The sequence below is a fragment of the Acipenser ruthenus genome, chromosome 1 (genome assembly GCF_902713425.1).
Source record: "Acipenser ruthenus chromosome 1, fAciRut3.2 maternal haplotype, whole genome shotgun sequence".
NCBI lineage: Eukaryota > Metazoa > Chordata > Actinopteri > Acipenseriformes > Acipenseridae > Acipenser > Acipenser ruthenus.
Genome location: NC_081189.1, coordinates 117,298,984 through 117,325,066, shown reverse-complemented (window position 1 = coordinate 117,325,066; position 26,083 = coordinate 117,298,984). Strand labels below are relative to the sequence as shown.

Genomic DNA, 26,083 nt, shown 5'->3' with positions numbered 1-26,083 from the left:
AGAAGCTTAGCCCGAAGCTAGTGTCTCGATCGAACGCAGGACTGCTGAGCCCAGCAGCTGCGCTCGAATTTCTGTGGAAAAAACAGACACACACGGACACAAATTCTCACACAACTCTCATAACAAAAAACTAAAATTGTATTTTTAAACTTCAAAACAAAGCCAGCAGCCTGAGAGAGAAACAGGGAGCCGATTCAGGTTGTTTGATCCCAGGGAAGGGGTGACAGATCCACCCGCTTCACGTGGGGCGCAAGGCCGCTGTGGGACGAACTAAAACCACGGCTGAGTGCACAACACGTGTAAGTAGTAATTACTATAAGCATGTAACAATAAAATCACATCAATTAGTGTAATTACACAAGTGAATAACAAGATACAAGTAACTTGACACTTATCCATTCGTAGTCTCTCCCGCTCAGGTTGGAGGACAGGAAAATGATGACTATGTCTGTGTCTGCAGTCCAGGTATGCCCTCGGAGACGGGCATGACTGCATCACAGGCTCTGACATGCAGCTTTGACATATCTATTCAGGTTACAGGGTCTTTAGGATAAATACCCATTAGGTACTTGATAGGGAACTGAGAACTTACCACAAGCTACTTCAACAGCAAAGATTTGTTGGTTTCACAAGTTCAGAAGCATAGAACACCAGCATGCAATACTCATCAAGTTTGGTTGGGGTTTGGGGTAGATTTGTTTTTGCTACAGTGCATGCAAGACTTGTGTGTCAGTTTCATTTGTCATTGTTTATAGTAGGATCCCACAGTATGCAATGTTAGATATCTCCATTTGGGCTTGGTGCTGGTCCAATAGCTTACTGTATTACAGTAATAAGAAATTTACAAAGACTACTCACCTCACATCACCTATTGAAGTTTCAAACTAAAAGTACCCAATACTCACATAAAATCCAAGTTGGTGGCTGTTGGAATGATGCACCTATACAGGTCTCCTGAAATGCTCTTCACCAAAGACTGAGGTGGCTGGACAGGCACAGGTTGTCCTTCTTTTAGGCATTACTATGAATATTCTTCAACATGTTTTTTTAATAAGGCACAAAAGAGCCACTATAGACACCGGTCTTTGTTTAACCAGAAGATTGTCTTTGGTTTTATTTAATGATTTGTCACAAGATGCACATGTGCCACCATAAATGGTTCAGCATTTCTTACTTTAATAAATACGTTTTAGATGGTTTTTCTTTCATATCTCAATTTAAATGCCAAATTTATTTCCAGGTAATTTCTCTGATTAAATCTAATTCGGTTTTGTGAAGTCAGCTGCATGACTTTAAATTATACCCCCCTAACCAATCCAGAAAACTATATTTAAATCTTTGAATTTGCATTTAGCAGTAATACTGAAAAAAACATTTAATGAATGTTTCAACTAGAAGTCTCTCAATGTCTTCAGAAAACTTCTAGGTCAAAACAATAGTCAAATAATTCTGTTTTTTAGTATTACTGCACATTCTACCATTGATTTATAGTTATGGATGAACTACCCTTGAATGAAACTGCTCCATGAATCAACTCCCATTCCAAACTTTTACTTAATTTAATACCATACATACTCACATTTGCTACAGGTACCTTAAATTATCCCCCTACTGTAATATCTCCTTTTCTTCTAAAGATCACGCCACACTTTTGTCAAGTGCAGAAGAAACTAGCCACCTGAACTACAACAGAACAAGTTTAACTGCATGCTTATGGTAGTGTTCCACAATGCGTGTAAAACGGGAGGGGAACTTTCTTTCCGCACCTGACACAGCCGTATGGAATGATGCTGGACTTGCTTTCGGGACGAGCCCCCCTTCTTAATATTTTCTATTTTGTCTCACCTGCTTCTGTGACCCAGTGGGGAGCTCTCAGCTGGCTGTGTCTCCTCAGGCAAAACCGTGAGCGCTGAAGCAATCTGCGGTGGAGGGCAGGAGGAGGAGGAGGAGGGGGTGGCGGCTGCGGCCTCCTGGGCGATCACTGCTGCTGGCCCCACAGTCGAAGAGGACAGGATGGGGGAGGGGAAGCGAGTTAACCTGAAGTTAGTCTCAGCCACTAGGGAGGGGGTGGAAGCGGCCAGGGGGTTTTCATGCAGGAAAGGCCTGAACAAATGATCCCCCGGAAGGCTGCTTGAGCGCACGCACTTTGGAGCCACCCTCATGTGAAGGTCTTTGAAGCTCCCTCCCTGAGCAGAGGATATTGAAGAAGAGTAGTGCTCTGAGGAATGGCCTTGAGAAGGGGGGGTCTGCACAAAGGGGTTGCCACTGCCAAAAACTGGGCGGGACATGAACTGTTTAAAGGGATTTTCAAAGGGAGAGCCAATACTGTGTCGTTTCTGCAGGTCCTCGCGCCCAGGCTTCCAAAACTCCTCACCCTTGAGGTCTGCTACCACATCCTGAGATACGCTAGACGCGAGCCAACTAGCAGCCGGAGACTGGTTGAGAAGTGTTGCTTCCTGTGCTTTGATTGGTGGCTTGGAAGGCATGGCTCCAAGTCCACTGAAGTGGATGAGAGGTGCTTCAGTGCCATGCCATACTGGGTTTTCTGATGTTACGTCTGTATGAGTTTTTGTATTTTGTGTACTGCTTTTAAATTTCTCTGAGGATTGCTCAGTCTCATCCTTCTGAGAGGAATCAAGCTTGACATAGGGGCTCTTTCCTGAATTCACTTTGGTCTGTCCTGCAAAGTCTGATTTTGTCTCTGTATTGGAGCTGCCTATCTCTAATTTACAAGGTTGTTTGGATTCACCTAGGGTCATTGGTTTCATGTTGACGTCTGTGCCTGGAGTCGGGTCTAATCCTTCCAAAGAAAATGTAGACTTGCACGTCTTGTATTGCTCTAATTCTGTTCCCTCGTTTGAGCTTAGCATTCCATCCCCAAGAGACTCCAGTTTTGTATTTGGAATAATTCCTGGTTTCAACCGAGATCCATCTGCAGCCAGCATTTCACTGGACAGAACTTCATCAGCTCTGCTGCAAGAGTCTAAAAGAACCGCAAACGAAACATTTTCTTCCTCCTTTTTAATCAAATCTTCTACCTCCGCCATCCCAGAATAGTTTTCTTTTTTACACCTGGAGACATCCTTCTGTTTCACATTGCATTGGACTTCCTGTGAGCTTGGGTTCGGTTCCGGAACATTTGGAAAAAGCTCAAAGCCAAACCTTGGAGGTTTTGGTGGTGGTGCAACCGCAATTAGTGGCAAGTTACTTGCATTTGCAGTTTGCTGCTCACCATTGTTACTCTCGTCACCTGAGACATCGCCTGATTTTTTGGCATTATACAAGGACTTTCCCTCATTCGAAGCTGCTGCACCTTCTTCTGGTTTTTCAACTTCAGCCTCAGGTTCCAAATGCAGAGCAGTATTGGCATCTTTGTCTAAGAGCAGGTTTATGCCATCATGCTTTGAATTGTCTCTCTTTGTGATGGACCCATGAGCCATCAGTCCAGAGGTTTCAGCTGAACCCTTCTCCACAACAGCTGAAGGCACATCGGGAGAAAGATTCGGTTTCATAGAAAGTGGCCTGTTGCGTACGCTAACTGCTAGTCTGCCACCAAGATAGTCAGAAGTGACTTCCTCGATCACAGCAAGCACTTTTTTGGCACTCTCCTGCCTGTCGGCCTCCTGAGTTGCAACTTTGACTTCCTGAGTCAAGACAAGTGAACTTCTATTATTATTGTCTAGATCTCTTTCAGCAACGTCTTTCTCCATCATGGCCGATGGTCCTCCAACACTGCCATCTATCTGAATTCCTGGTGTATTAGTACACGTTTCAGGAAGGAAACCATTTGAATTAGCATTAGTCTGCAGGGCATTAGTAAAAACTTCCAGGGACAAGTGCATTTGCTTGGCTGCACTCGTTTCTGATGTATTTGAACAATCAGCGAGTGAACGGACTGGCTTGTTATCATTAGTTTCTGGTGTATTTGAACAATCAGCGAGTGAACGGACTGGCTTGTTATCATTAGTTTCTGGTATATTACTAAAAACTTCAGAAAAGATGCCAAACTGTTTGTTAGCATGATGTGTATTAGTGAAAACATCTGGGAGTGAGCCAATTGGGTTACTAGCGTTAGATTCTGAACCATTACTAAAAACTTCTGGAAGCAACCCATCTGACTTGCTAGTACGACTATATATGTCACTTCCTGACATCCCAGCACTGTGGTCTTGATTGAAAGAAGTAGGGCTCTTTGTGCCACTATCTGTCTCACTTCCTGTGCTTTCAAATACTTTTTGGTTTGAGCCATTCGAATTCTTTTCATGAATGTCGATGTCGCTCCCTGAGATGCTAGTACTACCTTCTGGTTTAGATAAGCTCCTCGTGCCACTATCTGCTTCCCTTCCTGATTCCTCAGCAATTCCTGCTTCATGGGTAAAGACAGAGTCTTTAGAATTGACTGAATCACTTCTAGGCATTTCAGAGGTTGCGCTCTGCATCACTGTTAGGGACTGCTTCACAAGCTTGTCTAGATCTTCATTTCCCTCTTCCTGGGTCGAGACAGAGGAGTCCTTAGAATGACCTGGGTGGCTTCTAGATGATTTGGAGGCAACACTCTGTGTCAGTGAAGGCGACAGCTTCACAAGGTTGTCTAAATCTTCATTTGCTTCCTGCATAGCTTTGGACCTGAATACTATTGAGCAAGTACTCACATATCTTGGGCTATTTTCACCTGGCAGATAAGACTGACCAATTTCTGCCACTGGATCTTTATATACAACTTCTACAGTATCCACCAGGGCATTGTTGCTTTTAAATGTATCATTAGCGCTAGACCTTTCCTTGTTTTTCAGTTCTTCATTTAAACTAACATTCGATTCTGTTAAAGAAACGCCATCCTTTTCCAGTGCTTCCAACGCAGAGTTCTGCAACAGAGTCAGCAGACTCTTGTCTCCATAAGCCTCTTTCTGAAGTTGTATGGCTGCAGCATCTGTTTGGGAAAGCAAGCTAGCTTCTTTCTCAACTGCAATCACCTGTGCACTATCTAACCAGCTTTCTCTGTTATAGTCCTTGACATTGGCCTTGACTGACATGCACAGAGGAATTGGTGAGGCACTGGAGTTGCTAGCTTGTACAAAAGGCTGTTCCACTAAACCATTTGCTTTCGAGGTTTCAACAAGTTCCTGTGTCTTTGAAGAATCTTCTTGAGGGCCTACTGTCACCAGAGGCAAAGAAACCCTTGTCCCAGCCAAGTGGAGCGATCCACCTGTTGACCTGGGTGTACCCTTACCTTTTTGCTCTGGCTTGAGCCTGCTGGCAGCAAAGGAGTCAAATGATTCGTCCCAGTCCCCTGTGGAGGGGACCGAAAAAGGGTAGGGTGTCCTGACAGGCCTTGGCATCCGAATGACGGCCCTCGGAACTGGCGTTGGAACCGGTCCTTGGATAACAGCGTTACCCCTGGACTTCTCCTCTGCATCGGCAGGTTTTGGGATTGACACATCAACAGGGGAATGGGGACCTTCAGCCCAAGAAGTGGCAGCATGGGAAGGCTCAAGGGCAAAACTGGAGAGACAGTGAGTGGGTGGGGGAGATTTTAGCAACTGGTCAGCTAACAGCTCCTCAAAGAAAGGGTTACTCTGGATATTGGTAAAGAAGGGATTGGTGGGGAACTGGCAGTGTGGGGTGATGGGTGCAGGAGTGAAGGGGTTTGTGTGAGGCGCGCTGCACAGTGAAACAGGATCAACAGCAGAAGGAGGAAAGAAGTGGATAGGGAAGGAAGGTGAGAGGTAAGAGTGAGTGTCTGAGCTGGTTTCTACCATAGGAGACACTTCCAGGCTGTGGAGGGAAGGCACAAACAGTCCTCTTGGTTAGTGCTGTGCCACGGGGGAGCCCAACAGGTTTGAAATGACAGGCAACATTCTCCAGCAAAATATATTGTCCATATATTGTCCATCATCGGGTAACACATTTTTATTATTTAGGTCAGATTATCAGGGTTTTTTAGTAGCCAAAACATAACTGACTAGTGTCTTAGAATTTATTTTTTTGGCTACTGTGTAGTTGATTTCCACCAAAACATTGATTTCACTGAATTAAATTTATTTGTTTGGGTGAAACATGGACAAAAAAATAAAATAAAACCCTTACTTTGCTGTAGAAGGTCCCCCACTAACAAAAATATAACCTAAAAAAAAAAAAGTTTGTTTCCGGGCAATTCAATTAGTTATGCAGCAGCCATCAAAAGCAAGCGAAACAGATGGCTATGGTGCTTTTCAACAGTCATTTGGAAACTGCACACCTGAATATTGGCCTACAAATATTTTGCAAGCAGAATAATTCCCGCAAACAAACTTTTAAAGTGCGTGTTGCCCATTGATTCATGTGTAGGTGCCGGCAATCCCAGTGTGTATCCCATTGAGCAGAACTGCCAACCAAACGAGAGCCTAGTACTATAGCAGTGCGTTTACTAAAAGCAGAGTGTATAGGGCTGTGGATACCCTCATACAACACTGTACAAACAATCCAAACCTCTGTATTAGACTAGACAAACCAGGGAGAACAAAATTAAGCTAAACACTTAACACCAAATATTAGCAAGCAAAAGTGTGGTTTAGGTTTCACTAAAGGATCACACAACCCTTTTAACAGAATACTATAATCCAGACATTAAACCACTTAGACCCAAAATATTAACCCTTAGAACACAGACCTCTTTGTGGACGGATTCATAATAGGCCTAAAAAGCCTTTTGACTCAATTCATTTCAATGTTAGCCACGTGCAATAACCACTGAATTACACACATGGTTAACTGTGATAGGTCCAAATTTTAGTCAGCCCGCCAGTACTTAAATTAGGAATTTAGGCAAGAAAACGTCTTGGTTCAAAATGTTGGAAAACTTGTTTGATTTAAAATAGTCAATTCTCATTAAAACAAATTGATTAAACTTTTATTTCTTGACACTACAAATTTCTACACAGTCCCAGACAAATTTAGCAGTCGCTCATTGTAAAGAATATTTTTATTTTATTTATTTATTTATTTTTAAATGTAGTACTCGCCAATTGCTTTTTTTTTTTTTAATCATTTTCTCCCAGTTTGGAATAGCCAATTATTTTTATGCTCAGCCCACCACTACCACCCCCGCACTGACTCGGGAGAGGCAAAGACGAACACATGCTGTCCTCCAAAGCGTGTGCCGTCAGCCGACCGCTTCTTTTTCACACTGCAGGCCCACCATGCAGCCACCTCAGAGCTACAGCGTCGGAGGACAACGCAGCTCTGGGCAGCTTACAGGCAAGCCTGCAGGCACCTGGCCAGACCACAGAGGTCACTGGTGCGCGGTGAGCCAAGGACACCCTGGCCAACCCAAGCCACCCCCCCTGGGGCAGTGCTTGGCCAAATGTGCGCTGCTCCCTTGGAGCTCTCGCCCACGGTCGGCAATGGAATAGCCAGGACTCGAACCGGCAGAGCGCCTTTACCGTGTGCGCCACTCGGGAGCCCCTGTAAAATTATTTCTAATCCGAATTCACTAAAAACACATTTCCTGTTTTATTTATTTTGGAAATCCGGGATACCAGGCCTATGAACAGCAAACTGTGGATGCAAGTTGTCAGTGTTTCCGATTTGCTCAATACCCTGTTGAGGATGTCTTGCTTTTGTGGTTTAAAAATGCCTGTGATTAAAACGGGACATGCAGATTTCAAGTGCAGTTCATTTGCAATGTATACTATTAAATGTATAATACCTTTCATTGTACAGTTATTGAACTTTGATTTCAGTGTTACTGTAACTTCAATAAAATACAAAGAGAGTATGCACTTGGCTTAGACTCCTGATAATTACTGAGGAACAATTTTTGCTTGTCCCTTAATTCGTATTAATGAGAGTTGACTCTATAAATAGAAATCTTACCATACCCAACCAAAATGATGCTGTATCTCCACATGCTAAGCACAGGTCACCAACTTTCAGGTGAAGTGCAGGAAGGCTGTGCAAGAGATTCATTTGTAGATCCCTCAGAACAGCTGGTTCTCTGAACTTCCCTTTTTCTTTACAGAACTTCTAGAGATAACAAATATTCTAGAAGTGCTAGTCTAAACACTCGCTTCTCTACCCTAGCAATGGGACACCACTTCACAAGGAATTACCAGTACATTCTGCTTCAAATCTCAAGAGGACCATTTAGAAACATTTTTGTTAACAGGCTGTCGGTTGTAGCCAGTTCCCAAAAGGCAATTATACATTCATTTTACTGTGCAATTACACAGCAAAACCATTTTACTGAGTAAAAAAACAGTAAGTCTGAATGGTTGATTGTTTGGAAAAGCAGAGTCGTACGTCAACCACACCATCATATTCTTAACACACCGATCAACCTAAACAACCTTAGTCATACTGTAACTAGGTGCGTTTGAAGGGCTCTACCAAATCAGCTGGCAGCCCCAAAAAGTCAAAGCATGTGCCACAGATTGTACCGCCCTTATTTCACCGAAAAACCACAACCTTCAGTTCCCAGCGCTCTCAGACAGAATGCATCAAAGTCAAAAGACTGTGTTATCAGAGCTGTGAATGATGAACAGTTAGAAAAAGTGGAGCTGCATATCTCATACAAATATTGCTCCACATTTAACAGACTGATTGAAATAAACAAACAAATAAATAAATAAATAAATAAATAGGAGAATCCTGTAATCCATGGTTTTGTCTCGGACTATATCCGACTAAAGATTGGCTGAGAATGTCAAGCTCCTGTTAGCACAAAGAATACAACGAAGAGGTGTTTTCTTTAATGCAAACTGTCTGAGAACATTGAGACGGCACGTATTCAGAGGTCCGTTCTACATATGTAAATAAACATGTACCAATAAAAGACTCATTTACAGTTCTGTCCGGAAGCAAGCTTCGGCCCCCTGAATACTGCACCCAGTGCATGCAAAAATCACCACTGTGGTTTAAAAACTAAAAATGTATACCACACGCTCAGCTCAACACTGTACATACCTAAAATAGGAACAAACAAACAAAGAAAAAACATCTTCAGTCTTCAAGATGCAGTGACAAAAGTCTGCCACCAAAATACTTCACACACACACCAAAAGGTATTGTAGATTCCACCTCCCACTAAGCAGCTTTCGTTCAAAATGCCAATCTGAAGTTCTGTCTGCAATCCAGACAAAAGATCCAACAGCCTGAGTCAATGAAGAGCAGAGGTACACACACTGGATCCTAAGCATAACTCCAAGAAGTTACTTTTCAGTAGGGCTCAGCAGGGCTGCAATATCTTTGCAAATGTGCATCTTGTTTGAACCCAGATCCCTAGAGCAGTGGTGCACAAAGTGTGGGGCACGTGGAGAGTCAGTAAGGTGGGTGCAACTACGACTAAAGGGGCAGTTCTGTAAATTATTATTATTATTATTATTATTTAAAAAGCATAGAACATTTAATAAGTAAGTGACAGCTAATTAGTCCAAGTTCTTACCTTTCAAAATGAGACATTGATGATCACTCTAGGGCTTGTAGAAGCAGAGAAATTATGTTTGAAGTGGCGAGTGTCACTGAAACTGCAGTGAACAGAGCCGAAATGCAGCTTCAAGTATTTGTTAAACAAAAAAATAAAAGCACCACTATTTTAACAGGTGTTTTTCCCCCCGGATTTAATGTAAAATTGTGTATTTCCTAGATTTAACCAAAAAAAAAAAGTCCAGATTTAGCTAAATACATAAATGTTAACAAACACATTAAGTTTTGAAATGGGTACATTTTTTGGCATTGTATGCAGAGGAGGCGGGGAAGCTGAGGGATTGGCTCTCCGAGTGTAAGAGCAGGTCTGCAGCATACAATGCCAAATCAAACGCGTCAATGGGTGGGGCTCATTTGCATGTTAGCTTCAGATTTCACTGGCAAAATAATTTATTTTGTGAAAACCCTGATTCAATTTTTTCTGATTTAACTGCTGAACGATAATGTTCCTAGTCCCTAGTCAGCTTAGTGTATGGATAATACATACATGAAAAAAGGAACTGCTGGAAACTAACAAGTCCTGTTAGCAGTAATAAACCCACTCAGAGTTTCAGTGCAATTTCAGTGCAGTTTCTGGGTCACTTGGCAGCAGGATGCTGGGCAGAACACAGGTGCTGTTAAATGTTAGTAACACACAGCTTTAAAAATAATAAATAAATAAATAAATAAATAAATAAAATAATAAACCTATGTTCTGTGTGCACCCTCACCCTCCAGATCCCACAAATCCCCTTCATCTTTATTCAGATCATGAGCATGAATCCAGCCACCCCAGGAGGCACGCCTCATATTTCAAACTGTGACCAAATACTGACAGGGAATGTGCTGGTCTGATTGCTCGAGTTGCTTATTGCTGTGAAGGACTGACAGTTCTGTGAAGGACTGACAGCTATCGCTGGTATCCTTCCGAATGAGTCACAACTTAAAAGGGACTTTACATTTAAAAAAAAAAAAAAAAAAAAACCTCGACTGGGGATTTTTTTTTTAATTATTCTGTTACATAATTATACTTGTTGAGGACTTGAATTGACTGCCATGTAGTGTAAATTAAAATACTCAAAACTCATAAGGAACACCACAATAAATGGCAAACGGGGCTAAAGTAAATACAATATTTTGCTTATTATTTATATGTTTGAAATATGTTTACACAGTACAGGGACATGTGCCTCCATAAGGTAGTTTTTGTCAGGTTACCCTGCTTTGAAAAGTTGGCCAAACAATCAATCCATCCCATACAGGACCAAAGAGAACACTGCTGTAACTCTAAGCATGCAGCGGCAATGACCAAACAATGCTTGAGTCACCCCTGGGTATAACGTTTGACTGTTTTGTGATTGTTCTTTACATTGTGATTATATTGCTGCTAATGTATTGTCTTTAAGGTTCAATATTCTAGAATAAATAAACTAAATAAATAGATGAATGCCACTGATTCAATTCAGGGGGAAAAAAAAACACACACATACAATCTTAGGTGATCTTTAGCAGACATCAGTCCTTATTACATATACCACCATTGCTGTTGGACATTGTGAATTACAAAACGGCTGCAGCAGGTGCCACACTGTCACGTGAAAATGACCAACTTTCTAAGGGGTAACTCTTTATCAAGGGATGACACTGTTTTTTATTGTGCTCCAGTGCAATGTTTCACTTTTGAAAACTACCAATAAAACTCCAACTGTGCGTTCTATGCAACAAAAATAGTTCTTACTAGGTTCTATTTATATCAAATAGCCCCATCCCCACATTATTACATTATTTGTCCCTTTGTACAGATTTTATCAGCAGACTCCGTTCCCTGCAAGCCTTCACTGACCTGGGTTTGTTTTGGGCCTCCTTGGAGCCAAACCAGCCCTTGTGCTTCTCCTCTGGCTGCTGGCCAGTGGGGCTCATGTCTCCACTCTTGACGGGCTCGCTGCCCCTCGACTCATTCTTCCCCCCGAATAAGTGCAGTTTGTGCTTCTTGTGTTCTTCTTTCTTCACCTCCTCTGCACGCTTCACACTGGCCGGTTCCACGTTGGATGTGGAGACGATCTGGGTGGCTATCTGTACCGGCTTGCCTTCTTTACGCCCAGGTGTGGCTTTGATGGAATCCTCCTGTCCTCCAAGCAGCTCCACCAGCTTGCCTCCCTCCTTGTTGCCCGTCTTGTCCAGGGACCACCGCCGGGTGTCCAGATTCACTTTGGGGGTCTCCTCGCTCTTCTTAGTGAGGTTCTGAAGGGAGCGGGAGAGGGTGGAGGATTTCTGAAGCACTCCCAGGGTGACCTTTGGCAGCGTGGAGGGGGCGGGCGTGTCCACCGCGTAGATGTGGCTGCCGTTGATGCACAGAGAGGACTGAGAGAGTGGGCTGTCCTTGGCCTTCAGTTTCTCCACCTCTCTGTGCTGGGGCATGGAGATGACCTGGCTCACCTCGTCACTGAACGCCCTCTTGTGGGTCAACAGCTTTGGGGAAGGCTGGCTGGTGTGAACTAAGGAAAGAAAGAAAGAAAGAAAGAAAGAAAGAAAGAAAGAAAAGTTGGTGAGAGGGGTACAAACCTTCAAACAGATCAACTGAGCTCTGTCTCTGTCTATACGTTTGATTGTTTTATGTAAAACGGTGACATTAATTTTATTTAAATAGCTTTTGCTTTAGTAAAAATTTTTTAAAAAAAATAAAAAAAATACACAACAACCCAAAACACACTGAGGACTATCATTAAATACATATAAAAAAAAAAATCCAAGATACCTTTAGTAAAATTATATGTAACTTTCTGAAAGTTTTCCTTCAAAATATGGCCCCATCTACCTCTCAAAAGAAAGAGCCTAACCCCCAAAACGTTAAGACATTAGTATTTCATCACCAAGCAAGCGATGTAAAGCAATAATAGTTCAAGTTTTCTGACTAACTTAGTTCTCTTAAGGCAGCAAAGAGAACACATATTTAAAATGTACACACAGGGACTGTGTTCACAAAGTCCCTATGCATTACCTCAGACCATCACAACTATGTTCAACACAAATTGAAACCGAAATGCTAATCTAGTACTATTCCTATTATTCCAGAAATTTGTCTGGTCAGTTCTCAAAAAGGATCCTATTGCATACCCCAACAACTATGTAAAAAAAATAGTTTACCACCCTCATTGCTAATAATTCCACCTGTTCAGGACAGGCAAAATGTAACCCTCTCATGTCATCACATGGAATGTATTTCTGCTATTACAGTATTATTACAGGGCAGCAGTGTGGAGTAGTGTTTAGGGCTCTGGACTCTTGACCGGAGGGTCGTGGGTTCAATCCCAGGTGGGGGACACTGCTGCTGTACCCTTGAGCAAGGTACTTTACCTAGATTGCTCCAGTAAAAACCCAACTGTATAAATGGGTAATTGTATGTAAAAAAAACAATGTGATATCTGTATAATGTGAAATAATGTATAATGTGATATCTTGTAACAATTGTAAGTCACCTGGATAAGGGCGTCTGCTAAGAAATAATATATATATATATATATATATATATATATATATATATATATATATATATATATATATATATATATATATATATATATATATATATTAATGCTATACAGCCCAGTGGTCACATCTTATGTCTGGGAGCTTGGAAAAAACTTAAATCCTGTGCAATTGTGTGTGTGTGTGTGTGTATGATGGATGGGTCCACTTTACAGTATTACAATCCAGCTCAGGTCACAGGTGAACACCACTGCATGTGTTTCTATTAAGTCTCTCACCAGGGCTGTCCGTCAGGTTGCTGCTGACGCTAGGGGAGTTGGAGAGGTCCGACACGACCACACTGATCCCTGCAGTGGGGCTCAGACTGCCCCCAGGCGAGGACGACACGCTGCTCCCCGAGGCCAGGGACGTGTTGGAGTGGCTGTCCGACGACTTGCGCAGCTTGGGCTTCTTGAAGAAGCCCCTCACTCCGCTCCTCTTCCCCTCCTCGTGCTCCTCGTCCTCCTGTTCCCCACCCCCCTCGCTGGCACTGCGGCCCCCCCTCTCGCTCAGTGCTCCGATCCCGCTGGGCACGATGGCCGAGGCAGACTCCCCCTCGCCCCTCTTCTTCCCCTTCATCTTGTCCTTGAATTTGCCGAACGTGGAGCGGGGCTTGTCCTTCATGGACAGATCAAACATGCTCGCCGTCAGGTTGTTGCGGGTGAACTGCACGGTCACCTGGATCGCGCCTCGCTCCTTCTCTTTCTTCCCAGACTTGGAGTGCAGTGTGTACCACCTGAGGGGAGAAACGTGCACTGGATTAACTACCTGTCTTTGACTACAGTACAGCTAGACAAGTGCGTTTTAACAGCAACAAGAAGAGAAGCAGCAACTTTTTATTGTTGCTTCTGAAATAAAAATCGGTGTATTCCAAACAGAAGAAAACTGGGAACTAGTGGCACTGGTGCTAACAGTAAAATACATTTAAAAAACAGTACTTTATAATCTAGGTTAGCACTCATCTAATGCAAGGCTCGAAGTGTACATGTATTTGGTAGCATTTTGCTACCCAATACTTGCTATTTATTTTTTTTATGCATTGGCATTTTCCTGCTACCTTACACGCTGCAGCTTATACTGACCGACCCTAACTTCGCACATGCACAATTACCATTTAACACATACATTAGTACTGTATCTTTCATAAAGCGGGAAACCATTGCTAACTTCCCTATCTGGCTGAGGTTTGTACTGCCCCATGTAGATACGCACGAGGCACACACTGCAAATCTTATTGGACAGTGGAGTACACATACCTACAGTACCAGAACAACATGGATACAATTTCAAGGTATGAAGTTTATTTTATAGACCAAAAGTCAAATTAAATAACTGTTAAAAACATTATGATTTTATAAGATAACAGACAAAGACCTAACAGGATATTAAGTTTATTCAGTGTCTAAAATGCTAATTTAATCTGTCATGGAGAATGGTGGCTCCGGTTTGTTATAATGTTAACCCTATAATGTTAACCCTATTTAATAAAACAAACCCAGCGTGTGTGGGTTTTTTAAATTATTATTTATGTATTTGTAATTACTTTAGCTATTATTTTCAAAATTGTGCAGCATTTAAAAATGCATTGAAAAGGCAGGGTGGGAGTATACAGATCTCTGAACAAACCAGTTAGTGTAACAGCTTGCATGAAACTTTTAAATGTAGCAGTACTGTGATGGAATTAGCTTTCATTTTCAAAACAGCTTGGTTGTGGTTGTAAGCTCATAATTTATAAAGGTCATACGATACAGGACACAACGATAATGTGGCACATGTTACTTTATTTAAAAATCGCTGTCTTTATAAGTGTGTATGATTTGTTAGTTACCGAAATCTCAGTCAATACAAGAGGATAATTTCGTACCACTTCATTTGCACCGATGAAACACAATGTGGTTAACCGTACTGACTGCATATCAAATGCTTAGATGACATATGGTTGCATTCTTGTAGAACTTAAAACAAAATACATTGATTCCAAAATTTTAGAGGGGTATGGCAAAAGAAAAGGCACTTTTGCATATAAAACACTGTATATATATTTTACTGCATCACCATTCACACTGGTGTTGCTTTAAAATAAGCTGCTTTCAGGAGACCTAACAGCTGTTCATCACGGTGAGACAGAGCACTCGCCATTTCTTTTGCTGTTGCCTGACGTGAAGTTTTTGCTGCAGCAGAAGAAAAAGGTGCTTTTCTTTTTAACCAGTGCTCCATTTTTTTTTTTTTTTTATTTCCGCCTGTTTTTCACTGTTTTCATTTATGTATGTGTAACTACTGGATAGTTTGTACTGAACGCATGTAACATATCAAATGAAAGGCCACACACTTTCTTTTCATATTAAGAAGAAGAAGAACATAAGAAAGTTTACAAACGAGAGGGGGCCATTCAGCCCATCTTGCTCTTTTGGTTGTTAGTAGCTTATTGATCCCAGATTCTCATCAAGCAGCTTCTTGAAGGATCCCAGGGTTTCAGCTTCAACAACATTACTGGGGAGTTGGTTTCAGACCCTCACAATTCTATGTGTTGCAACAGGATCAGTTATACTACATGTGGTAGAGATGAGAATATAGGAATAAAAATAAGATAAAAATATAAATAAAATGTTTGGTCACTGCAATACATATTGTAAAAAAAAAAAAAAAAACACAACACCACACCACTGAACCTCAATATGAAATTAACATGGGGGGGAAGCTGCGCTTCTAAGCTTTCCAACGATACCGCTCCTTTCTGTCTAGCTGCTATGGTGCAATAGGCTCAAAATAAAACCTAAGCTGTGAACTCTGTCACATGATGAGAGGCTTACCTTCAGGCAGTCGTAGTTTCAGCTAGGAGTACTGCATACACACGCTGTCCTTACAAAGGTACCACTAAATGTTCCTGTCAGGACACTGAAATCTGATTGGTTATCATACTATTGTTAATAAAACAATGAATAATTCTCTCCCAACACCGAAACCCTAAACCTAAGGTCAGTATCCTATACTGCAGCCATTACACATCTAAAAGTAGTTAATGTTTGGCAGCATATAAGTGTTTTTCTCTTGCGCCCCATTTTGAAATCAAACTAGTAACTGTCACCATATACCTAAAGCAAAAGCTTACGTACACCTTAACCAGCTAATTTCAGAGTAGGCGCTTTGAATTACAGGCGCTTTTGCTGGCACATGAAAGCATTCTAGCACTGCTTCAGTCAACGAGATCTGTCGGAACACGGTGAAACTACAGTACTAACGGACCACTGAGATGACTGACAGCGACCCCCAGCCATTCAGAGAGGAACAGAGACGGGAGAGACAGCAAGTATAAAAACTACACAAACTAGAGAGGATTCCTAAATGATTATTTTTGGTAAGAGAATAAAAAATAACGAGTGGTTTTACCGATGTTTATCGTATATAAATTTATTTCGAACTCATATTTTTGGGGAATTTGACGTTTAACAAGCTTTACCGATTAATATCGAACAGTAGCAAGCCTAGTTACAATACATGTCATATAGTTACAATACATGTCATATAGTTACAATACATGTCATATAGTTAGCCATGCTTACTGTAAATTCTAAACCAAACACAGTCAAATCCAGGCAGTTTACACAAGGCTGCAGGACTGTACCAAAAGTGTTCCTAATTTTTGGAATAGTGCTAGGGATCGAAGCGCATTAGCACTAGTTTTAAGGATTCTTAATTCTGCCGCACACAGCCCGGCTCAAGTTGTCCCGACTCATCTCATCTGAGTTTGCTCAGATTCTGCTATCAGTTGTGCTCAGTTTCGGTTTGACGTCACAATTGAGTTTTTCCCGACTGGGTGTCGCACACTGCCAAGACTGAATTAGACTGACCACTAGATACTGGTGATTTCTATGTATGCAAATTTAATTAATACTGCCCTGTACACTTTTTTGTATTAACTTAGCCCAACATAGCGACCCTCATATTATGCATGGCATCGTATGCTGATTAGACGGCAGAGACAGCGCCGCGAGGCAACCAAAAGAAGCGCTTAGCCTATTCATTTAGCTATTGACCATTTACACCGTGCAAATGTTTCAGGCAGTGTTTGACTTTTTGTATAGTTTGTTTAGGGGCTTGTGATTTGTGACCTACTGGAGATCGACGCACCGGTTACTTCTGTTTTAGCGCAGTAAGAAAATATTGATAGTAGATAGATAATTAAAAGGTAAATTGATTATTTACCTTTGATTAGTAAATGCCTAAAAAAACAATTAAAATGTGCACATATTTTATTTTATTTTTTAATTCGGGACACACGGAGCAGTTCAAGACTAATGTATTTTCACCTGTGGAACCACGTCAGTTAAATCTTCTTCACCATTGGTTGACACCCTTATGACTAATCGGTCTCAGTAAGTCTTGGTTGGCAACCTCCCCAGTAAGGGGGTTCGATTCCAAAGTTTTTGGAGTCGATTCCAGAATCGATTCTTAATTGAAGAATCGATGGAATCAATTCCCAAAGCCATTCCTGTCGATTCCGATTCCAATAAATAAAAGATAAAGAAACTCCCACATACTGCTGTGTAAAGAAGCACATTTACTGCATCACAAAACTATTTACAATTTGGTCTGCTTTTTAATTTAAAAAAAGTAAAAAACAAAATTGGAAAAAACCCAACAAAAACAAAACCACCAACCAGTCACTTTGTCACCTTTAGCAGGTTATGGTGTAAAAACATAACTGAAAGATAAATAAATAAAACAAAACAAAAGTAGCTGTCACTTTGTCCCTTATGGCAGGTTACAGTGTAGGAACATCGCGATTTTCACTTGCTTTGCTCCAAGACTGGAGCGTTATTATGGTCAATTATTAACTCTCTACGTGTGTATGACACGGAAAAAAAGAATTTGCGGTTCCTGGAGTAGCTGATGCAATTTCGTATTCTTGCGTATGTACATCAGATACGTATATTTAAAGACGAGACTTGATTGTTATTTAAAGGCAGACATTTCATACCCAAATAGTATGTTAGGTCAGGACACTGCTGCTGCATACAATTCATGGCAAGCCATTTTAAAATTAAAGCAAGTAAATGCAACAGATGAGGAACTCAATCCGAATAAATAGGAATAAAACTATATAAAAAAGAAATATTATAAAGATATAAAAGTCCTATTATGAAAATTATTATTTATTTATTTTTTTAATAGCCAATGTAGGTGGGTCTCTCACTGTGCATGGTAGAGCATTCCAGAGTTCAGGTGCCCTATGACTGAATGCGCTAACACCTGTCCTTAATAATAGTCATTAATCACCATCATATTCAACACTCTAAAACAAAGTATGAACATAAGTAAGTAAATAAACTAAAATTACCCTCAAAAGTGAGCAAATGTTGAATGATTGAATATATATATATATATATATATATATATATATATATATATATATATATATATAAAATTTGCAAATATAAAAGGTATCATTATTAATACTATGTAGTAGCAGCAATAAGGGAAGCAATGTTACACATTTAAATGTAAACAAAAATAAACATACCGGTACCTGTGGATCCTGCCCAATGTTTTCCTTGTGGTAAATTTTCAAATGTTTCATGAGACGTCGTTTGATTATATGCATTTTACCTTTTTCCTTTCCTCGCCCTCTAATACAAAATATTCCCAAAGAGATTTCGCTTTTCCTCCTCCAGCCCAAAACTCTGCCTAAAATAGGGGTGTCTAGAATACAGTTTTCTTTCTATATAAGGAAATGTTAACTTTAAAACACACATTACATTGGTTTAGACATGTATTCATGATGACCAAAAGCGCATTTTAATAATACTGGATGTGACTGCAGGTCGGCTCTATGCAAAACATGCCACCCCTGGCCCTGTCCCCCCACCCATCCATGGAATCAATTCTCAATTTCGAACATCAGAATCAGGAAGCGACTCCCACCACTACCGCACAGACAGACTGATCGCATTTGAACAAAACTGCGACGGAAAGACTCAACATGTTCAATCTTCAAACCTGAAGACATGCTGACTGAAATCTGGATAATCTTGGTTAAGGGCACGCACACTGCTACAATTCATCCAGACTGTGTACAGCCAGTTGAGATGAGTCTGGCTCTGTGCCCCAAGCCAGTTCATTAAGCTCAAGCCATCTCCTGTTTACATGTCTTTTTACTGTACTGGAAGTTACGTTGGGATACAGCATATAGCATAGGCCTATACAATGAATAACTTTGAACAGGTCGAGAAATCATTGTGCATTAGAAGGAAACCTGACTTGTTACTTGATACTGGGATCTAAATATTAAATCCTGGTGACAGAACTGCAGTCTTCGAACTGTAACCATCTCCCTGAGCAAAAGTACTTTGAAAATCTTGAACCAGGCAGTGTTTACTTCTACATCCTGAATGTCATTAGAAACATTCCCACCCCACAGATTTGAATGATCCCTTTTACTCTCTGGTCTGTGGGTGTGCGTGAGTCATGGACAGGTTTTGCTGCATACCGATTATTCTATCAGATTGTAAATAATCAGCTACAGTCCAGCTAAAAACACTCCTGAGAAAGGCATGTCACCAACACCATGCGCTAAGAACATAAACGTTGCATTATACACCAGTGACCCACATCCACCATATGTAAAATTAGATTTCTTAAATGCACAACTTTTTATCAGAAGGGGGCAAGTGGACCTCAATATAAAGCTCTTAAGAGCTGAGCCAATCAGGTTTCAGTACAGTGACTGAATAGAGAAGTGCATGGACACATCACTTATTGTACACAAGGTCTCATCAGATAAAGCCCAGCAAGTTTATAAAAGACATCTTCTAGGTCTAATCTTCCTCTGAAGTGAAGCACATCTCAAATCCAGGACTTTCCACAATGCTCTTTAAATACGGGCAGTTCTGTTAAATGCTTCTGAAAATGTTTTGCACAGTAATTGCTGGTCAGTTACTGTACAGAAGTTATAAACATTTTTCAAAATAGGACACAGTAGGGTGTTTACAGGAAGTGAGAGAGACTAAGCATCTCTGCAGCAGTGCTATTTTTTTTTTTTTTTGGTTTTGTTTCAGGAGGACCATCAGACAATCAACATTGAGAATGCAATCAATAATTTATCCAAGACTAGAATACTATACAATACTGAAAACAAAATGGTTTACATTTTATTTGTGGTTTACATTTGAAATAATATTTTACTGTACTTGCATTACTGGTAGGATAACATGTCCATTTTGGGCAGTGCAGTCCAATCCATTACAGTCAATGCTACCCCTCCCCCATTCCACCTCATTTCAATAGCCTGCTGTTTGACTCGTGTATAGTACTGTACATGCACACTAAATCACATTCCGACAGACTACAAGAGATATAGCAGTACAGAAAATGCATCCACAACTTCAAATAAATCATACAACCTGAACACAAACAAGAAGTCAGACATCTAAAGACAAGTTACTGAAACACTGAGAGTAAAGCTTTTCTAAATGCACACAGTACCTGAGTGCAGCCTCACCTGTTGCAGAGAGAGCAGGATGAATGGGTGTTTGCTGCGAGACAGACCAGTTTTTAAAGGAGGCTTGGCTACAAGACATACCTTACCCCCCCCCCCCCATATACACACACATACAGTATATATATTATATATACACACACACACACACACACACACACACACACACAGACATGATCAAGGTCCATGGAACTGTAGCCAACCTCCCTGGGCGCCTGCAAGAGGAAAATCAACCCCAGATTGAACAAAAGGATAGTGCGAATGGTAGAAAAAGAACCAAGGATAACTGCCAAAGAGATACAAGCTGAACTCCAAGGTGAAGGTACGTCAGTTTCTGATCGCACCATCCGTCGCTTTTTGAGCGAAAGTGGGCTCCATGGAAGAAGACCCAGGAGGACTCCACTTTTGAAAGAAAAACATAAAAAAGCTAGACTGGAATTTGCTAAAATGCATATTGACAAGCCACAATCCTTCTGGGAGAATGTCCTTTGGACAGATGAGTCAAAACTGGAGCTTTTTGGCAAGTCACATCAGCTCTATGTTCACAGACGAAAAAATGAAGCTTTCAAAGAAAAGAACACCATACCTACAGTGAAACATGGAGGAGGCTCGGTTATGTTTTGGGGCTGCTTTGCTGCGCCTGGCACAGGGTGCCTTGAATCTGTGTAGGGCACAATGAAGTCTCAAGACTATCAAGGCATTCTGGAGCGAAACGTACTGCCCAGTGTCAGAAAGCTCTGTCTCGGTCGCAGGTCATGGGTCCTCCAACAGGATAATGACCCAAAACACACAGCTAAAAGCACCCAAGAATGGATAAGAACAAAACATTGGACTATTCTGAAGTGGCCTTCTATGAGTCCTGATCTGAATACTATCGAACATCTATGGAAAGAGCTGAAACTTGCAGTCTGGAGAAGGCACCCATCAAACCTGAGACAGCTGGAGCAGTTTGCTCAGGAAGAGTGGGCCAAACTACCTGTTAACAGGTGCAGAAGTCTCATTGAGAGCTACAGAAAACGTTTGATTGCAGTGATTGCCTCTAAAGGTTGTGCAACAAAATATTAGGTTAGCAGTCCCATCATTTTTGTCCATGCCATTTTCATTTGTTTTATTATTTACAATATTATGTTGAATAAAAAATCAAAAGCAAAGTCTGATTTCCATTAAATATGGAATAAACAATGATGGATGCCAATTACTTTTGTCAGTTTCAAGTTATTTCAGAGAAAATTGTGCATTCTTCGTTTTTTTGTGGAGGGGTACCAACAAATTTGAGCACGTCTGTATATATATATATATATATATATATATATATATATATATATATAATAGGTTGATAAGAAAAATATTTAAATAAAAAAATGTACACAAAAAGTTTAAATGATTAAAAAATCATTTATTTCAGGACGTTTCTGGCAAAAGCCCTTCGTTTTGATGTTGTATGTGTTTGAATCAAAACATTGGAGGTATTTATACGTTTTTGACAGCATGGGAATTCCTGATCTAGTCTATTATCTAGTGCTTTTTGACAAGCTTCTAAAGTTTCTTTACGAGGGACACTTGGGTACAAGGATTTTACATCCCATGCAAAATAAAATTGTATTCTCTGGAAGGTTGTGCTTTAGTGATTCAAGTCTTTTTAAAAATACATACGCACATATACACACACACACACAAGAAAATTTAAGTCCCCTGTTAAACTAGTTAGTAGAAGTGGTTTCATGTAGATCTGGAAAGATTTTGTTTAACACTGCTCTGGATTAATTTAGTCAGCGTTGACGGCAGTCACCCAAACCTCTCTATTGCAAACAGAAACGCTGCCACCCCTCTCACAAGATCTCATTACGCATCTGGGATTGGAGAGTAGAAATGAAAAGCTGCCTTAGCCCCTACTGAATGCACAAAATGGTAATCTTCCCCTCGGGCAAAGGTGTTTCCATGTAAAATAAAACTAACTAACCAAGCCCTGATGGTACAGTATGTGCCTTCAAGATCCTAAAATGGAAAAGAAAAACAGTGGGACTGACTACTGTACAGTCAGGTAGCGTTCAGGCCAAATGTAATCCTCATGGAATCACGTGGAATGCATTTAAACGTTTGTTTTACTATTGTTGTTACAATATTATTGTAATGCTATACTGCCTAGTGGTCACATTTTGTCTGGGAGCTTGGAAACCGCTTAAATGCTGTGCAATTGTGTGTGTGTGTGTGCGTGTGTGCGTGTGAGAGAGAGAGAGAGAGTGTGTGTGTGTGTGTGTGTGCGTGTGAGAGAGAGAGAGAGTGTGTGTGTGTGTGTGTGTGTGGGGATGATGGATAGGCCCACACTTTACTTTACAGTATTACAATCAAGCTCAGGTCATAAGTGAAATTAGTTCAGTGGTCTCAATATAACCCCCAGAGATGGTGCACACATCATAAAAACACCACGCAATGTTGCCTAATTTGCCTTCCCTAGTGAGAAAGGTCCGGGCAGGCAGAGGAAGTTCAAGTTAGGATTGAGGTGTGCTCAGCTCACACGCATAAGAAAATGTATGAAAGAGGGGAAGCCATTCTGTCCATCAATGCTCTTCCTGTTCCTAGGATCTGGTCGTTTTTCTAATTTTAGTTGAGTCTGGTCTTAAAGGATCCCCATGTTTATGCATCAATAAGACTAGATAACCCACCCATCCCTCTCCCTCTAGAAATAAGTGTCCCAGAAGGTCTGTCTCCATTTAATTTCCAATTGTGTCCTCTGGTAAAGTATTAGAAAGGATCCACTTTCCCATACATTATCTATTAATCAATGTCAATTATACTGGACACTGGACAGCAAAGGGTTAAAGAAGTCAATCAATCTCCAACCAGATCACACAACTGGGTCATGTAAAACTTCTCGATCTCTCAGAAAATGGGGGCGGGACTGTGCAGTACTGTACCCAATAAAAGACTAACGGCACAGGATGAGAACGCACCACAGCAGAATTCCCTGACCTACATACCCCCCCCCCCAAAGCATCAGGACCATTCCATTCTAACAGCCAAATCAGGTACAAGTTATACAGACACATCAGAAAGGAACTCTTGCCTTGGATGTCTGTATGCTGTGTCATCAGACACACAACCACTAGCTTCAGCCAGAACGCTTTTATCCCATGTCAAGTTAAGAACCACATGCCTGAACTACCGTTTCTGTATTTTGGTGGAAGTAGCAGTTTATAAGCCACGAGCGATAAATTGAAATATTAAGCACCTAGTATACTCCATATATGTTTGTATTTATTTCACTGAAGATTAACAGAGATTATATGGTCTCTGGCGTGGGTAGTGTGGCGAGGCACAGATCATTGTAGGGGCAGCCCCAGCTAAGTTTAGTGTTTTATACTTAACATCTGTGTGCAAACAGCATAAGAAAGTGCCAGACTAGCAAGAAGGCAATGACACAGCATAGAGGCAGACCCTACAGACTGTTCCCAAGTTCATGAGGACAAAATAGCTCAATGAATAACCCTAACAATACTCCTTAAAAAGTACCATCACTTTCAGGGTTACTGATTTTCCATTCTGGGTAATAGCAAATTCTGTCCCCCCCCCCCCCCCCATTTATTAAAACATGGTATTTGAACATATAAATATAATGTTGACACGGGTACCTGAAAACCCTGGTAAAACCCTGGTTTTAAATTACCAGACGCTACCAGGGTCTCTCTTTACTGTCCGGGTTTTGATTTATTAATTTGAGAATTTAAAGAATGTAGAAAATATGACAATGCAGTTGTAAGCGCGGGTCTCTGGCCAGCATAATAAAGACAACATTAATACAAGCTTTGCATTAAGCCTTTTCTTAACTGACAGGATATCAATGTTTACAGAAAGTGGCAAGCAGACCTCAATACTAATAACTGCAGAGACTATTCTTCTGAGGAACTGAATCGGAAACATAACAGGGCTCTACAGTGCGACTAATTTGGTCATATATGCTTGTGTGAACAAATTTTAATTTAGGCGCACGTGTACCACTAGAAACTTCTAAAAGGTTGACTATAAAAAAAAATAATGTGAATTATTTTTAGCTGACAAAAAAAAAAAAAAAATCTAAACTCTCATGGCTGAATCGTAATGTACTCTGGGAATGTAGTTTATTGGTGTCCACTGCCCACTGTTCACACAAGAAATGAGTAATGAAGGTATTATATTATTTTGATGTTTCCAGTACTGAAAAAGGTTACACAAGTTCTGAAAGGACTAAATGGACTATATAGTATTTAAATATGTATCATGCACTTATAACATTTGTGGGGGGGGTTTTCTACCTGTGTCAACCTCTAGTTGAAAATTAAAATAAGTAAATTAAAATATTGCCAGAGTTTTTATTTTATTTTTTATTTAGCCAAAATTAACTTTTGTTGCTGTAATAGTCCAGCACTGTTGAAAATCATATTTATAGTCTTCCACGGACACCGTAGTTGTGTCTACAAATGAAGGTGTTTTGAAAGAGACCGGTTTAGCTAATTGCTGGCATTACAATAATAATATAAAAAAAAAAAACACGAAACAGTTTAGTAACAGTCCAGCAGTGTCATGTGAGAGTAATCCTATGTACAGTACTCCACAAATGAAGTTTAGCATTTTACTGGCTTTACAATAAACAAGGATAAAATATGAAACCCTTTGATAAAGACGCACTGTTGACTAACTCTTTGCTCTATACAGGTTCACTGCTGTGTATCACCCGATTGTAATTTAAATAGCGCCCCCTTTTAATGTAAATGCACAATTAATCTTCCTAATTGTTTCTTTGCCAATTGTTCGGCCTTATTTGCTAAATTTAACAAGATGCATCTCCAGACAGAATGTCTTTATGGAAACAGGGTTGGCAGTTCTAGCGGCATTGGGCTTGCCCGTGCAGGCTGCCTGTTCCAATTTTCCTTTGTCGCTTACAGCACATTTTGGTATTTTCTTGTTCCTGGTCACTAATGTCAAAAACTACCCCCCCCCCCCCCCACACACACACGTTTGTGGTCAATACATGCATAAAATCGGTAGGTTCCCGGTCTATCATCTTCCACATCTGCACTGATCAGCCTCTTTAGCAGACCGGAAAGTTATACCACCACACCCCCCAACCCACTTTTTGTTTCTGAAAGACTCAATTGTGATCACAAATGGGCCATGACTAGGGTTTCGCTTATTTTCAACTTGATTTGGAGAACGAGGTTGCTTTTTTCTGTCAGAAATCTGGCAACCATGGAAACAAAACTGTGTAGTGTAGTGACTACATCCTTATAGTAAAGCAATCAATTTCCTTAAGAATCTACAGCTAGAAAAATAGCTTTGAGCTCCTTCCTTCATCTGATAATAATCATTTAATTAAGAAATGGTCCTTGTTTAATATTGCTATTTATAGCAATATTTAAAGCAAACTAAACAATAATTAAATAGGCAATTCATTTGGGAAAGCCTCAGCTTGAGTGCAGTACCTTCGCAGGTCTAGGTTTCAGTATAGAAGAATGCAGTCCTTCATTGGCGACTCATGGCTTGAAAAACTGGTGGGGCACATCCCCCCCCCCAAAAAAAAAAACTGTGCTCAAACCCGATGTCCAATTTTAACCATTTTTCACACTCTCGTGCTGTTAATAACATCCT

General features: G+C 40.7%; 1 protein-coding gene across 2 annotated transcripts in view; it reads right to left on the bottom strand.

The window, feature by feature from the left end:
* The window catches only part of LOC117421116 (rab11 family-interacting protein 5-like), a 76,556-nt gene that overhangs the window by 13,682 nt on the left and 36,791 nt on the right, over window positions 1–26,083 (bottom strand). The window contains exons 2-4 of one of the 2 annotated variants that reach the window (XM_059034606.1): window positions 13,206–13,702; window positions 11,285–11,936; window positions 1,846–5,502 (exon numbers count right to left, since the gene is read on the bottom strand). In XM_059034606.1, the coding sequence (XP_058890589.1) occupies window positions 1,846–5,502; window positions 11,285–11,936; window positions 13,206–13,702 (4,806 nt within the window). The remainder of the gene's footprint in view (window positions 1–1,845; window positions 5,503–11,284; window positions 11,937–13,205; window positions 13,703–26,083) is intronic. The other variant, XM_059034611.1, reaches the window with a different exon arrangement.